At 35.0% G+C, this 17,374-nt stretch overlaps 1 protein-coding gene and 1 pseudogene across 1 annotated transcript; both read left to right on the forward strand.

Moving 5' to 3' along the window:
• The first annotated feature begins 290 nt into the window (after window positions 1–290).
• LOC133315697 (putative wall-associated receptor kinase-like 16) lies at window positions 291–3,361 on the forward strand (annotated as a pseudogene).
• Window positions 3,362–13,065: 9,704 nt separating this feature from the next.
• On the forward strand, window positions 13,066–15,789 carry LOC133315698 (putative wall-associated receptor kinase-like 16). The gene is made up of 3 exons (XM_061517373.1): window positions 13,066–13,933; window positions 14,075–14,236; window positions 14,582–15,789. Exons 1-3 carry the CDS (start codon window positions 13,066–13,068, stop codon window positions 15,787–15,789), a joined length of 2,238 nt encoding a protein of 745 aa, XP_061373357.1.
• The last annotated feature ends 1,585 nt before the right edge of the window (window positions 15,790–17,374 follow it).

The raw sequence follows: 17,374 nt of genomic DNA on the forward strand, positions 1-17,374 counted from the left end.
ATATCAAAACCAAACCCCCATAACACTTAACCAACATTAATTCCTAAACATAAAACTTCTAGAGACCCATTAATCTAAAAACCGTACATTTAAGTTTATCTAATAACATATCTTACGTGGTAGAGAGAAAATGGGTGGGTCCCACAATTACAAGAAAAAAGAAAAAGAAGAAAAAAGTGGAGTGCGAAAATCGAAGTGAGAAAAAATGAGATAAGTTACTAAAAGGAGAGTAATATTTCCCATATATATATATATATATATATGGCCACTGGAAGCTGAAAAACAAAGCCATGGCCGTGCACTCAAAGCAGCTGCAGCTGCTACTTGTTTTGATCCTTTTTGCAATAACTCGTTCCATGCCAAACCCGAACTGCCCCAAAAACTGTGGCTCCGTCACCATTCCCTTCCCATTTGGCACCACCGAGGAATGTTCCCTAGATAGCTCATTTCTCATCGCATGCAACCAAACCTCTTCACCACCCACACCTTTCTTGATAAACAGTGATATAACTGTGCTTAACATCTCACTCAACGGCGAACTTCGCACTTCATGGCCAGTAGCCAGCGAATGCTACACTGATGGTGGCACGCTTGTGAGTCAAACAGATTGGGACCGCAACCTGACTCATTTTCAGGTCTCATTAAGACGAAACAAGTTGACCGCTGTTGGTTGTGACACAGCTGGACTAGTGGTGGTAAATGATTACGATCAGGGAAAGAACTATACCACTGGATGTATCTCTCTGTGCAATAGGCTTGATGATATTGTAGCTAATGGTTCTTGCTCTGGCACTGGTTGTTGTGAGACTTCAATACCTGAAGGTCTATCGGGTTTTGCCTATTTTTCTGTTAGCTTGAATAACCACACCGAAGTGCTTGACTTCAATCCATGCGGTTATGCTTTTCTGGTGGAAGAAGGAGCCTACAGCTTCTTGTCCACAGACCTCGTCCACTTTGAGAAGACAACGTTTCCTGTTGTGTTGGATTGGGCAGTGGGGAACCAAACGTGCCAAGAAGCTCGGAAAAATGTTTCAAGTTATGCCTGTGTGTCACGGAACAGTGAATGTTTCAATGCAACGGAGGGACCTGGTACCTCTGCAACTGCTCTTATGGTTTTCGAGGAAACCCTTACCTCCCTCATGGTTGCCAAGGTATTATTTCTTAGTTCTTGTTGGGATTAGATTCTGCTTCATTTCTATAATTATAATAATAAAGTATAAAATATAATTAATTAAAAAATGCTTCAAAAAATTTTCTCTCAAATTTTAATTTAATTTAATAGATATTAATACTTACATTTTCTTATAATTTTATTTTGGAAGAATGATTTACTTTATAATTTTACGTTATAAAAACTAATTATTAATTACTCCACTATGGATGGTCAAAACAGAAATTATAACTGACAAATGATCTTTTAGATGTTAATGAATGCATGGAATCCAATCATGACTGCACTGCTGGGGCAAAATGCATAAACATTCATGGAAGCTACAAGTGTTCTTGTCCGGAAGGAACCGAAGGAGATGGGAAAACAAGATGCCTTCCCAAATCCAGGGGAGATAACATACTGAAAATTGCTTTAAGTGAGTATACGGTTTTGGCTTTTTGAGCCAGTCGAGACATATATTATCCGTTATATTTGTTTGGCAAATTATTTATTAATACAATGCGAGTGAAATGTGCATCACCTTTAAGTCGCATATTTGCACGACTTGACTATGTGAATATTGTTGATGGACTTTTCATTCCTAAACCATAACATTAGTCCATGTTACAAATTCCTATTGTAAATTTAAATTCATATGTTTCAACTTGTTTATGTTCAGTTGTGAGTATAAGCGTCATAGCACTACTCATGGGAAGCTTTTATGTGTATTGGGCATTGAAGAAGAGGAAGCTCATCAAACTTAAGGAACAATTTTTTCAACAAAATGGTGGCTTATTTTTCCAACAGCAGATAGCAAGGCATAGAGGGTCAACTGAAACAGCTAAAGTCTTCACTGAGAAGGAGTTAAGGGATGCCACCAACAACTTCGATGAAGGAAAGGTCTTAGGCCAAGGTGGCCAGGGAACAGTTTACAAAGGAATATTACATGATAACAGAACTGTAGCAATAAAAAAGTCCAAAATCAATGATCCAGACCAGATCCAGCAATTCATCAATGAAGTGATCGTTCTTTCCCAAATAAACCATAGGAATGTGGTAAAGCTCTTGGGCTGTTGTCTAGAGACACAAGTTCCCTTGCTTGTTTATGAATTCATCCCCAATGGTACTATCCATGAGCATCTTCATGATCAAAGCAATTCTACAAAACTTACATGGAAAACAAGATTGAGAATAGCAACAGAAGCTGCGGGGGCCCTGGCATACTTGCATTCTGCTACTTCTACACCAATCATACACAGAGATGTGAAAAGTACAAATATACTACTTGATCATAATCTAACTGCAAAGGTTTCTGATTTTGGAGCTTCAACAGTAATTCCTCTTGATAAAACTCAGTTAACCACTTTGGTTAAGGGGACTTTGGGTTATCTTGACCCAGAATACTTTCAGACAGGCCAGTTAACAGAGAAGAGTGATGTCTATAGCTTTGGGGTTTTCTTAGCAGAGCTAATCACGGCAAAGAAGGCACTCTGTTAGGGAGAGGAATCAGTGAAGGAGGAGAATTAGAGAGAGAGAGAAAATAGAAGAGAGAGAAGTTCTTGCAACTGAATCAAATGCCTTTTCTGCTTTTCCTCCATTACTATTTAAACATCAATTTTAAAAGTGTAGAATTAATAACAACCAATTAACTATGCAGGAACTAAAATAAGGTTCAGGCCTCCTATTACATAATACTAATATCCCACGATCACTACTTCACATTGTATTCCTAATTAGGCTGCCTCAGCTGATATACTGCTCCAAGTATATTGGGCGTTTGGGCTTACGCTTGGGCTTGGACATAACACACTCTCATTTGAAAGGCCAGAGACAGATAGAAACCTTGCAGTGTTCTTCCTCTCTTCAATGAAAGAGGGTCGGTTACTTAACATTGTGGACAACCATATAATAGATGAGGAGGCAAATGTTGAGCAACTAATGGAAGTTGCCAATATTGCAAAACGGTGTTTAAGGGTGAACGGAGAAGAAAGACCCACCATGAAAGAAGTGGCAATGGAACTTGAGGGGCTAAGAGTTATGGAGAAGCACCGGTGGGAAAGTGTCAATTTGTCTTCAGAAGAGACTGAGAACTTGCTCAAAGCAACACCAATATCTGTTTTCAATGTGGAAGATGGCGCTGGTGCAAGTGGCGTTAGTTCTGGCTTTGATAGCTTAAACCGGATTTCGATGTCATTGGGTGGTGGAAGATAATTAGCTTGTAGTAATTGACCTGTCTATCCTTACTCAGGACTAGATTATAATCTGTCTTGAAAATAATGGTTATGTAATTTTAATATGTTCTATTAGTCTGTTTAAGTTTGAATTCTTCCTTCTTCTTCTTCTCTTTGTTTATTTTAACTGTATTACATATTGGGGTTTTCTTTGAACCGGTGAGTCACTATTTTATACAAAAACTACCAAGTCTCACCGATTTATCACAAAAGAAAAAGAAAATAAAAAAATGATTTATTATGCAACTCGGACAGATTAAGTGACCGGTTCGTTGGCTCTCTATTTGAATTGGAAGGTCTAAGCTAATCTATATAAATTGATATTTTAATACTTTTTCTATATATATTTTTTTTACTTTTAATCCTAAAGACTCCTAATTTAATTTATAATATTTCTTTATAACTTTTATTAATCATAATAGCTATGGAAGATCTTGTTAACATTAATTTTTTGGACATACATATTATTCCTTTATTTTTTAGAATAAAATTATAGTTATTAAAATCAAGGTGAAAATTTGTGTTTAAAGTACTTTTTTTTTAAATATTATTGATTTAAGTAGAAATTTTATAGCAAATAAAGTAATAAACTGATTTATTGAAATTAAAAAATATATTTATAATTTAGAAGGGTACTACAATCATCTTCATTATTAGTTTCGTATCTTAATTATCATCATCCTGTGATAGGATAACATTACTATCCAAATGATACGATAGCATCATTAATGCAATCATATGCAGTCTAGCATTTATGTGACATTGGACTACCAATAAATATCAGCATATAATTTAAGGAAAAATATTTTCTCATATCGTAGGAGTGTTATTTTTTTATAAGTAATCTTTTGATTTTTGTATACTATTATTTTTTTATTTTTTTATTTTTTAATAGATGTGAACCCCATATAAGATATGTCTATAACTGAGAAAATTTTCTCTTATCGCATGATAAAATCGAAACTCATAATTTAAATACTATCGAACGAAAATTTTTGCTAAAAAGTAGATCATATGTTCAACACATTCTTCGCCACATATTTATAGATCAGTGTACTTGTTCTCATTTTGAGATATTAAAAGTTTACGTATTAGCTAAGAAACAATTTCATTAATTTGACTAACCCAAAAACAATTGTCTTGTACCAAACATGATATAAATGAAGCGTTATATTACTCTCATGTAATAGGAGATATATTATCTCATGTTGTAGATACAATTATATAGTGAGTTCCATTATTTATTAAAAAAAAAAAGCACAAAAATCGATGAGTATGTAAGAAATTATATTATCTCATGCAACATGAAAGTAACATAACCCATAAATAAAATATCAATTTCAGATGTCTATCTATCTTCAAGGATAACTCTTACCAAATACTATCATAAAAATATTTATCCCATTATTTTTCTATCCAGTCCACCTCCTAATATGATTAAAAATTAAATTAGACTATCCATTTTATTCTTGTAAAAAGAATATCTATGAGAGTATCTATTACTGTGCTCCAACTCACCTTTCTCATCTTATTGAGATGGAAAATTCATATTGATTAGAATAAATTAGCTTTTTAATTAAATTAGATTATAGTGAAAAAATTCGGATTAAAAAATATTAGTTTTTTTATCCAATTTCACAGTAAATTATTAATTTTAATTTATTATAATTCAAATATTAACTATATATTACATGTTCAAACCCTCAACTCCATTAGAATATGTAAAATTTAACTTAATTACATTGAATTCTTTTTATTTTAACTTAATCGGTTCATCTTTTATTTTAAATTTTCTAAATTTTCTTGTTTTATTCGTGATCGATCCGCTTCTCATCTATGTGTATTCGCTAATAGCTTTGAGCATAATATTGGTGAATATTATACATCAATATACAAATCTAGTCTTTAATATAAATATTTGTTTCCAACATTTTTTATTTCTCTGTTACCCATCTCTTTTTTGGAAATACAATGAAAACTAAAGCAACATCAAAAAAAGCCCTATACTGGGCACAATCTTGGGAGACTAACTCCCCTCAAGTCATTACGAAGCAATTCCAAACAAGCCGCTGGAGGGACATCCAGCACAATCAGTTGTCCATCCTGATGAGGTGCATGAGTAGCAAGCCAATTAGCAACAAAATTGCCTTCTCTATAAGTATGACTAAGCTGAATAATCCAGTCTCTTTGAAGCATGCTACGAGCTTGGATGATTAAAGCAGAAAGAGGATGACTTACGTCACACCCTTTTCTTATAAATTCTAAAGCCACCTTGGAGTCACCCTCCACAAAGACTCTCCTAAATCCCTTATGCCAAGCCAGATCCATACCTGTCAAGAACCCCCAAATTTCCGCTGAAGTAGAAGTACCACTCCCAAGGAATTTTGTAAAACCAGTTAACCAGTTCCCAGCAGCATCCCTTATGACTCCACCACATGCAGTCCTTTGCCCATTGTCTATGCTGGAACCATCCACATTAAGTTTAACATAACCCTCAGAGGGAAAATTCCAGTGAATAAGACGTTCCTCTCTTCTAAACTCCTGATGACCAATCTTAGTAAGGGTTTCATTAGCCAATTGAATATTACCACAAGTATAGGTAATGCGCCTAATGAGACCATACTTCGAGGTGATAGTTTGATCAAAGATCGCCTTATTTCTTTCCCCCCACAAACACCAAGCTATCACCCCAAAATACAAAGGCCAAGTTCGATCAGTTTGAAACGGACCTTTTAATCCTAGATTTGTCTGAATCCATAGGTGAAGATCCATGGAGAAAAAGTCACTACGGTTATCAGAAGGAACCCAATGCTCCCATAATTCCCTGACACCAGGACAATCTCTAATGGCATGTAAACTATCTTCAAGATTATAATGACATCTCAGACACCCTGTATATGTAGCCATGTGACGATGCACTCTATGAACATTAGTTAAAAGAGAACCTCTGTAGAGAAGCCATATGAATTGTCTAATACGTTCAGGACCAGGCCAAGCCCAAATTACCTTCCAAATCCTATCCTGATGATAATGCGAGGTACCCATTCTGTTACCCATCTCTGAACCCAAAATATAAATATATATTTCTATATAAATTACTTAAATAATCTTTAATTTTAAGCGCATGCCCCATTCGATTTTCTTTGAACCGGTGGGTCATTATTTTATACAAAAATTACCAAGTCACACCGATTTGTCAACATAATTGATTTATTTTGCAACTCGGAAGTGACCAATTCATTGGCTCACTAGTTGAATTGGCCGGTCTGAGCTAATCTTTATATATAACATTGATATTTTGATACTTTTTCTTTATTTTTATTATTTTTTACTTTTTAAAGAATTAATATTAATTCTATAAACTCCTAATTTAATTTTAAATATATCTTTATCACTTTTATTAAATAATGATAGTTATAGAATATCTTGTTAACATTAAATTTGTAGGACTTATATATTATTTCTTCATTTTTTAGATTAAATTATATTTATTAAAAACAAGGTTAAAATTTATGTTTTAAGCATTCTTTTTAAATATTGGTGAATTAATTAAGTAGAGATTCTATAGCAAATAAAGTAATAAACTGATTTATTAAAATAAAAAAATATATATTTATAACTTAAAGGTACTACAGTCATATTCATCACACTTTATTATTGGTTTCGTATCTTAATTATCCACCGTCCTATGGTAGGATAACATTACTATTCAAATGATACGATAGCAACGTACAGTAACATAAGCAGTGCGCGCTGACGAAGGGCGAATTTTTATTTTATTATCATATATATATAACGATATTTATCTAATAATAATAAATTATTAATATTAATAGTTAATCCTTTCCTAACAAATAGTTATAATAATTAATTCATTTTATTATTCTTAATAATACTTACAATTTTAATATTTTATTTTTGCCCTCGTCACAAAAAAATTCTGGGTTTGCCACTGATCTTAAATGACATTAGACTACCAATAAATATCAGCATGCAATTCAAATACTATCAAACGAAAATTGTTGCTAAAATATATCATACAAGTACAATATATAGGGATTTTTATTTCTATTTTTTTAGGGGGTCGGGGGTTACAAAATAAATTCTAAATGGGTAAATTATATTTTTGACTTGTTTTTGTAAATATTTTTTTAAATAATACTATGTAGCTTAAAAAGTTGAAGTTATCACATGGTATCTTTTTTAAATTATTAGCTTAAAAAAAATTAATTTGTTTTCCTTTTTGACTTCTCATTTCTTTCTTTTATGTATTTATTGACTTTTCATATTTTAAAATTTTATTTTATATTTTTCTATATATATTTTTTTAATTAATTTTACAAATATATTTCGAATTACATTATTTTTAATAAGTTATAAAAGTACATACTTTATTAGATGCACTAATCTTAAATAGAAAAAGATTGTTTGAGTTGAAAAGCTATGACATTAATGGTAAAAATATAAACGCTTATTAAATTTTATGTTTATTATGAATAAACAAAAAATAAATATATTTATATAGGGTGCGCATGACAACCTTTCCAAAATCAGTTCTTTTTAATTTCTGTTCGCGGGAACAAAAATGGATAAGAAACTCATTTGGTAAAATCGGTTTATTTTTTTGTTTCCGGAATGAACCGATTTGAGTTTTGTGCTGGGGAAATAAAAAAGAATCAAAAAAATTCTGCTTTTTTATTCTCGGGCACAAAACGAGAAACACTTGTCTCTTTTAATCACTCTCCACCTCTACCATCATCACCACCACCACCATCATTCCGACATGAACACCACCATCATTCCGACACGACCACCACCATCATTCTGACGTGATCACCACTACCATCGTCGTCACCACCGCCACCACCACCATGATGCCACTCCCACCATCACCACCGCCTCCATCCATATCCACCACCACTACCACCGCCGCCACCACCACTATCATCATCGTCACCACCACCATCACCAACCATCTCCATCATCATTGCAGGAACTTTTGGCACTGCCACCACCATCGCTACCACTACCGTCACCACCACCGTCACCAACCACCACTATCATCGCTATAGCCACTGTTGTCACCACCACCACCATCGCCACCAACCACCACCATCAATGTCGCATCCACTGCCGTCACCACCATCACCATGCCACCGCCGCTACCATTACCACCACCACCGCAGCCATCACCACCACCAACATGCCACCACCACCATCGTCGCAGCCACTTCCGTTACCACCACCATCGTCACCTCTGCCACCGCCACCACCACTATGCCACCATTACCACCATCGCTGTCGCAACCATTGCCGTCACCACCACCATTGCCGCCACCAACCACCACCACCATTACCACCACTGTTGCCGCAACCACTGCCGTCACCACCGCCACCACCACTACCACTCCACTACCTTCACCATCACCACCACCGCCGCCACCATCACCATCGTTGTAGCCATTGCCATCATCGCCACCATTACCACTGTCGCGGCCACCATGACTATGCTGTTGGAAATAATCAAGTATGAGGCAGCCTTAAGGTTTTGGGTTGAGATGTAGTGTCGGCCCACTTATTATGGTTTGTCATTTGGTCCATTGGTGGATGTACCCTTTGCAAAGGGTTTTGGGCTCCCTCATTCCATTCCCAACAGTGGTATCAGAGCCAATGATCTGGGCTGGGCCAAGTGTGTTTGGAAGGCCTCTGCAGAAGGCTAGTGTGACCCTAATATTTGAAGAGAAAAAAAGACTTCCGCAGAAGTTGACCTTAGAGTAAGAATGATATTGGGCCTCACACTTGAGGGAGGATGTTGAAAACTATGAAGCACCGACACTTCAAAAACTCTAACGTGTCGTGTCCGACACTTCCCGACACTCTCGGACACTCCGACACTCCCCGACACTCCAACACGCGTTATTGAAATTCAAAAAACGGTTCAAAGGTTAAATTGCGTTGAGTTTTTAGTTCCAACTGTTAGATTCGTTAGATTATGATTACCATTTTATTGAGTTTAATATAAATATTTAGAATATCTTATGTTTCTTTGCAAAATTTATGAATATTATAAGTTTAGATACATTTTTTTGTTAAATTATTGAATATTAAATATAATATATACTACATAAATTAAATATATTATTTAATATCAAAACGTGTCCTAACGTGTCGAAATTTAACATTTTTTAGAATTAACGTGTCGGAGTGTCGTGTCGTATCGTGTCACGTATCCCGTGTCAGTGTCGGTGCTACATAGGTTGAAAATAATCAAGTATGAGTTGTAAAGAAGTACCACATAGACTAGACATAGACCAAGTGATGACCATATAAGTGTGAAAGACCCATAAACCTGCAGCCTTAAGGTTTTGGGTTGAGATGTGGTGTCGGCCCACTTATTATGGTTTGTCATTTGGTCCATTGGTGGATGTACCCTTTGCAAAGGGTTTTGGGCTCCCTCATTCCATTTCCCAACAGTGGTATTGACAAGCACAAAGCACGCTTGGTTGTCAAGGGGTACAAGCAACAATATGGGATTGATTATACAGAATATGATCGTTATTATAATGCAACTAAAATAAATGAATGAATGAATTAATCATAGGCCCCGCATTACCTCACTTGCTGATTCCCAATCTATTTATATATAGAGTGTTAATCTTTTTTTTAAATATTTTCTAGTTGGAAGAGAGTGTTGTATTAGACAAAGATTGATTACTAATTTACCTGCAATGATTGGGCTCGAGCTAGCCTAGTGATTGGCTAGGAGGCGGGTCGAGTACTTTGCGCTTCGGGTACTCGGTTGAGGGGGAGCATACCAATGGTGGGTTTCACACTTGAGGGGGAGATTGTTGAGATATTCAAGTGTGATGAGTCCCACATTGGTTGGTAATGAGCTAAGTGAAGAGTATATAAGTGAAAGGACCCATGAACCCAATGCCTTAAGGTTTTGGGTTGAGACATGGTGTCGGATCCACTTGCTACGGTTGGTGTAGCCTTAGCTCATTGGTGGTGGTTCCCCGCCCCGGGCTTCCCCTGGACCCGCTTGACATTGGAGTTTGAGGGAACGAATTTCCCAACAGTGGTATCAGAGCCAACGATCTGTGCCAAGTGTTTGGAAGGCCTCTGCAGAAGGCTAGTGTGACCCTAATATTTGAAAGAGAAAAAAAAAAAAGACTTCCGCAGAAGTTGCCCTTAGGGTAAGAATGATATTGGGCCTCACACTTGAGGAGGATGTTGGAAATAATCAAGTATGAGTTGTAAAGAAGTACCACATAGACTAGACATAGACCAAGTGATGACCATATAAGTGTGAAAAGACCCATAAACCTACAGCCTTAAGGTTTGGGGTTGAGATGTGGTGTCAGCCCACTTATTGTGGTTTATCATTTGGCCCATTAGTGGATGTACCCTTTGCAAAGGGTTTTGGGCTCCCTCGTTCCATTCCCAACATATGCAACCATCATCAACACCACCACCACCACCGCAGCCACTGCCGTCACCACCATTACCACCACCACGCCACCTCTGCCGCTGCCACCATCACCATATAAAAAGGAAAGTGATGATCCAAAATTTTGTTATATTTACTAGGAATTATTTTTTATTATATTATTTGTTGTGTTATCAAATGCAATTCTCATTCTTGGAATAAAAATAGAACATGTTATCAAACACATTTTTTTCTCAGAAACTGTTCCAAGGCACAGAAATAGAAAAGAATTGTTTCTTTTCAGAAACAGTGTCAGGGAACAGAATGATTGTCATGCACACCCATAATGAGGAAGGATCCGTTTACAATTTTTTTTTACAAATTATACTAAGTATGACCGGTCATACAAATCATATTGAAGTATGACCGGTCATACTTAGTGTAGTTTGTAAGAGTTTGTAAACAACAAATTTATAAATATAACTTTCCTCTTATATAATAATGAAAATAATAATATTCATAATAATTTCTGGAAAATAATTTTTAAGTTAAAATATAACTTACCCAAACTCTTAGTCATATTTTAAAGGTTTAATATTTCTACTTTTATTGTAGGAAAAAAATTTCTATCACATTCACATAAAAATAAAGAGAAAATATCTTTTAGGTGAGTATGGTAGGAAAATTTTTTTTGCAACAAAAGCAAAAATATTTTTTCCTATTTTAAATTATCATCTTATATTTTCAGCTCTTTTATACTCAACTCTTTTATACTTTCTAATAGTAACAAATTAATTAAATTAAAATTTCAACTCAAGGTATTAATCCCAAAATCCCGAATTTTATTGTTCTTCGCAAATTTGCATTCCTCACCCTTCTTTCGTTCATAAAGCTGCAATCCTTCACTGATACAATGGGTTGCTCTATCCCAAACTCATTTCCCGTCAAACAAATCGCACCCACCACCCTTTTCACAAATAAAGTCAACTATTTTTCTGTAGACCCTTTATATGCAACCTAGGGGTTGATCCAAGATTTGCACTCTTGTAGCAAAACCTCTGTTATCCAAATAGAAGAAGCATGCATCAAATCCAAAAAAAGTGTTTTTTTTACATCTTACTTATTTTAAAAATATTTTTTACAAAAATTAAAGTTATTTAAATTTTTAAAAATATATTTGACTTTTGACTTTTATTTTTTATAGAAGTTAAAACTTTTGGTTTCAAAAAATGTAAATTTAACTTTTTTTATTTATAACTTCTGTTTTTCTTTTTTAAAACAAGCGTCCAAATGTATTATTTTTTAAGAAATAATTTTTTTTTCTTTTTTTGAAAAAAAAAAGGGACTCAGAAAAACGGGAAGTTGTAAGCGCAGAAAGGTGGCATGCAAGCAACAGGGCATTCATGCCTCCACACCACAATTAAACAGAAGCATCTTTTGTTAGCATTGCTTGATTTGTTAATTAAACAGATTGACGGGACACAGAAAAACGGGAACTTGTAACAGAAGGGTGGCATGAAAGCATTATGGCATTCATGCCCCCACACCACAATTAAACAGAAACATATTTTGTTATAGCATTGTTTGATATGTTAATTAAACAGAAGCATTATTTGGAAGGAAAAAAAAATTAAGGGTTTGAGAATTAATATAGTTTGTCAAAATTTTAAGATATATATTAATTTATTGCTATGACAAAGTAAAGGAGATTAATTGAAATAATTATAAGTATAAGATGTTAATTTAAAATATGACCAAAGTTCAAGCGGATAATTATTTTAACATGATTTTTTATAGAATGCTTCTTTAACATCCTTTGCCAGCCAAAAAGTCAGGAGCTAGCTTTCACCAATGTTTCGTCTCTGACCTAATCTCGGGTAGATACTTTCAACATATAAACGACAAATACATTATTATAAATTTTAAGGGTGGTTATGTTTGATTCATTACTCCACACTAAATTTTTTTCGTCCTTTTGACCTTAATTTGCCCCTCTCTTTAATTGGATTTCTATATCATCTTGAGTAAATATCACTTGCGATACTCAAAAAAAAAAAATACAAAATTCATTTCAATCCCATGGTAAAAAAATTGAGATACGATCCTTATAAAATTCTAATTCTTTAAAATTGTAATTCCTCTTAAAAATTAAAATAGCTCTCGTGCTTTTTGCTTAAGCACCAAAAAGAATATTTACTCTTTTATATATATATATATATATGGCTATGCGCTTGCTATGTCTGAAAAACAAAGCCATGGCTATGCACTCAAAGCAGCTGCTAATTGTTGTGATAATTTTTTCTGCAACTCAAACTCAATCCATTCCAATGCCAAACCCGAACTGCCCCAACAACTGTGGCTCCCTCACCATTCCCTTCCCATTTGGCACCACCGAAGAATGTTCACTAGATAGCTCATTTCTCATCACATGCAACCAAACCTCTTCACCACCCACACCTTTCTTGAGAGAAAGTAATACAACTGTGCTAAATATCTCACTCAACGGTGAACTGCAGATTTCATATCCTGTAGCCAGCGATTGCTACACTGTAGGAGGCAAGCGTGTGAACCAAACATTTCAAGACCTCAATCTTAAATATTTTCACATCTCTTCAAAGCGAAACAAGTTGACCGTGCTTGGTTGTGACACGCTTGGGCTTGTTCTCGGAGTTGAATCTGATCAGGGAAAGAATTACACCACTGGATGTGTATCTTTGTGCAATAGGCTTGATGATATTGTGGCTAATGGTTCTTGCTCTGGCACTGGTTGTTGTGAGACTTCAATACCTGAAGGTCTATCAGGTTTCTCCTTCGGTTCTGGGAGCGTGTTTAATCATACTCGTGTGCTTGACTTCAATCCTTGCGGTTATACTTTTCTGGCTGAAGATGGAGCCTACAACTTCTCCTCCACAGACCTAGTCAACTTTGAGAAGAAAACGTTTCCTGTTGTGTTGGATTGGGAAGTGGGGAACCAAACGTGTCAAGAAGCTCAGAAAAATGTTTCAAGTTATGCCTGCGTGTCACAGAACAGTGAATGTTTCAATTCAGTGGATGGACCTGGTTATCTTTGCAACTGCTCTCATGGTTTTCAGGGAAACCCTTACCTCCTTAACGGTTGCCAAGGTATTATTTCTTATTTCTTGTTGGGATTATTAGATTCTGCTTCATTTCTATAATTATTATGATCAAAATTTATTTGTTTAAAACTTTTATTAATAAATATTGCTTACATTTTTTTTTTTATTTTTTTTATTTTTTTTTTAGATATTAATGAATGCATGGTATCAAACGACTGCATTGCTGGGGCAAAATGCATCAACTTTATTGGGGGCTACAACTGTTCTTGTCCGAAAGGATATGAAGGAGATGGGAAAACAACATGCCTTCGCAAATCCGGGAGAGATATCATACTGATTATTGCTTTGAGTGAGTAAATTGTTGTCTGCTGGAATTTCAGCACATTCATGTCAACCAAGTTTACTATAACAATGAATATTGTTTAAAGATTTTTCATTTGTACTCAACAAAAGTAATCCATGTTATAAATTGCTGTTGTGAATATAAATTCATATATTCAAGGTGATTTTGGTACTATTCAGGTTGCATTTACAACATTGGTCCTTCAGGCTACGCAAGTTAGGACAGGAAATATAGGAATAGTGCATTTTGATTTTTTGACATGTGTTATCGGCAACAATGTGAAGTTGAGACATCAAAGAGACAAAATATATAGAAAGAAAATGACCATGTTTCCACTTGTTTTATGTCCAGGTGTGAGTGTAATGGTCATAGCACTGCTCATTGGAAGCTTTTATGTGTACTGGGCATTGAAGAAGAGGAAGCTCATGAAACTTAAAGAACAATTTTTTCAACAAAATGGTGGCTTATTATTCCAACAACAGATAGCAAGGCATAGAGGGTCAACTGAAACAGCTAAAGTCTTCACTGAGGCGGAGTTAAAGGATGCCACCAACAACTTTGATGAAGGAAGAGTCCTAGGCCAAGGTGGCCACGGAACAGTTTACAGAGGAATATTACATGATAACAGAACTGTAGCAATAAAAAAGTCCAAAATCAGTGACCCAAGCCAGATTGAGCAATTCATCAATGAAGTGATCGTTCTTTCCCAAATAAACCATAGGAATGTGGTAAAGCTCTTGGGCTGTTGTCTAGAGACACAAGTTCCCTTGCTTGTTTATGAATTCATCCCCAATGGTACTATCTATGAGCATCTTCATGATCAAAGCAATTCTGTAAAACTTAAATGGAAAACAAGATTGAGAATAGCAACAGAAGCTGCGGGGGCCCTGGCATACTTGCATTCTGCTATTTCTACACCAATCATACACAGAGATGTGAAAACTACAAATATACTACTTGATCATAATCTCATTGCAAAGGTTTCTGATTTTGGAGCTTCAAGGATTGTTCCTCTTGATAAAAATCAGCTAACCACTTTGGTGCAGGGGACACTGGGTTATCTTGATCCAGAATACTTTCAGACAAGCCATTTAACAGAGAAGAGCGATGTCTATAGTTTTGGGGTTGTCTTGGCAGAGCTAATCACTGGAAAGAAGGCACTCTCATTTGCAAGGCGAGAGGAAGATAGAAACCTTGCAGTGTACTTCCTTTCTTCAATGAAAGAGGGTCGGTTAATTAACATTGTGGACAGCCACATAATAGATGAGGCAAATATTGAGCAACTAACGGGAGTTGCCCATATTGCCAAACGGTGTTTAAAGGTGAACAGAGAAGAAAGACCCACCATGAAAGAAGTGGCAATGGAACTTGAGGGATTGAAAGTAGTTGAAAAGCACCAGTGGGAAAGTGTTAATTTGTCTTCAGAAGAGACTGAAAAGTTGCAAAAAGCAACACCATCTGTTTTCAATGTGGAAGATGGCGCTGGGGGGAGTGGCATTAGTTCTGGCTTTGATAGCTTAAACCGGATTTCGTTGTCATTGGGTAGTGGTGGAAGATAATTAGATTATAGTAATTGACATGTCTATCCTTACTCAGGACTAGATAATAATGTCTTGAGAATTAGTGCCACCAGGTCGCTCCGAGTTTTTTTGTGCCGACTCGACCCTACTTAGTTTTATAGGTTAGGTATTTTGATCAGATTCAGTTTAATTTGATCTAAGTCAAATTTGACTTTGTGTGAATTTTTTTGAACTGGATCAGATCTAACCTGACTTAGTTTCTGAAGTGGATCTGACTTGGTTTCAAAATCAGGTCAATCTGACCTAATCCACTTTTGACTTAATTTCAAAACTCATTTTTGATTTTATTTTTTTTATAGTTATTGATTTAATTTTTAAACTCATGTAATTTAATTATTTATTTGTTTTAAAATAGAGTTTGGTGTTTGTCATTTTAAATGACATAAGTTATGTCATTTTAGGAAAGAGATAGACACAGAAAAACTGAAATAATGGGAGAGAGAAAGTGAGTCTTTTTTTTTTTAATTTAAAATTCAAATTTTCTGTGTCTGTATCTCTCTTAAAATGACATAACTTTTTGTCATTTAAAATGACAAACACTTTTCTCTTTAAAATATATAAATTATATAATAAATTTTTTATTAAACCCACCCTACTTTGAGTTTCAGCCTCCCCAACATGTTAATATATATATATATATAATATGCTCTCCTCAATACTTAATAATGTTGAATGTTGAACACATGAACTAGCAAGGATAATTATTATCCAGATAAGAAAAGTGATATAACGAAGTTGCGCCGGTCTAGACGGATAAGTTTGAATGTTATAATACTGAACATAAAAAAAGGTCTCAAATTAATTTGGTTTTTTCCACTTCATTATCCCCGGACCCAGGACTACTATAATAACCTTCACTAGTAGTTGTGGATTTAATATTGAAGAATAATTAGAAGTAAAATAAATAAAGTCACCTTAGGTGAAAAAAGAGTTAAAATAATAATTAAGTGGTAAAAATGCGGGTAAGCAAAGTTACCCGAAAAGTGAAAGTAAAGTTAGAAATATGACTAGAAAAATATTCTATTCCAGTGGGTAAAATTTGGTAATGAATGAAGGTGTATATATAGATAAATTTATACCTGCTGGTATAGTGAACTCACTTAAGTAATTTAAGTGAGTTACTATTCGTCATTCTTTCTTCAAATTCCTCAACGGGCAGCGACAGAGAAAAGAGAAATGGAGGTTTTGATCCAAAATCTTCCAAGGCTCATAACTTGAGCTAGGATTGATGAAATCAATCCATTCCAAAGCCTAAAGTGTGTCAAATTTCATCCTCTACAAAACCCATAGCTTAGTTTTTAGTTGGGAGTTATTATATTGAGATATTTATGCATCCCTAGGGCGCGGGTACTGTTCACAAGAGGAGAAAAATGATATTTTTCATGGCTTGAAGGCTTGGATTGTCTTCCTCTTGGTGATTTGAAGCTTCTAAGGTAAATGCCCTAACTCCCCTCTTGTGTTTTTGGAGAAAATGTCATGATTTAAGTTTTGAATATTATGAGCATATATTATGGAATATTATTGAGTTGGAATATTGAAATTTATGATGTATTAGTATTGTTAA

This window comes from Gastrolobium bilobum, unplaced genomic scaffold, assembly GCF_033153095.1.
Source record: "Gastrolobium bilobum isolate Gb01-03AN ecotype WA unplaced genomic scaffold, APGP_CSIRO_Gbil_v1 utg3766, whole genome shotgun sequence".
Classification (NCBI taxonomy): Eukaryota; Viridiplantae; Streptophyta; class Magnoliopsida; order Fabales; family Fabaceae; genus Gastrolobium; species Gastrolobium bilobum.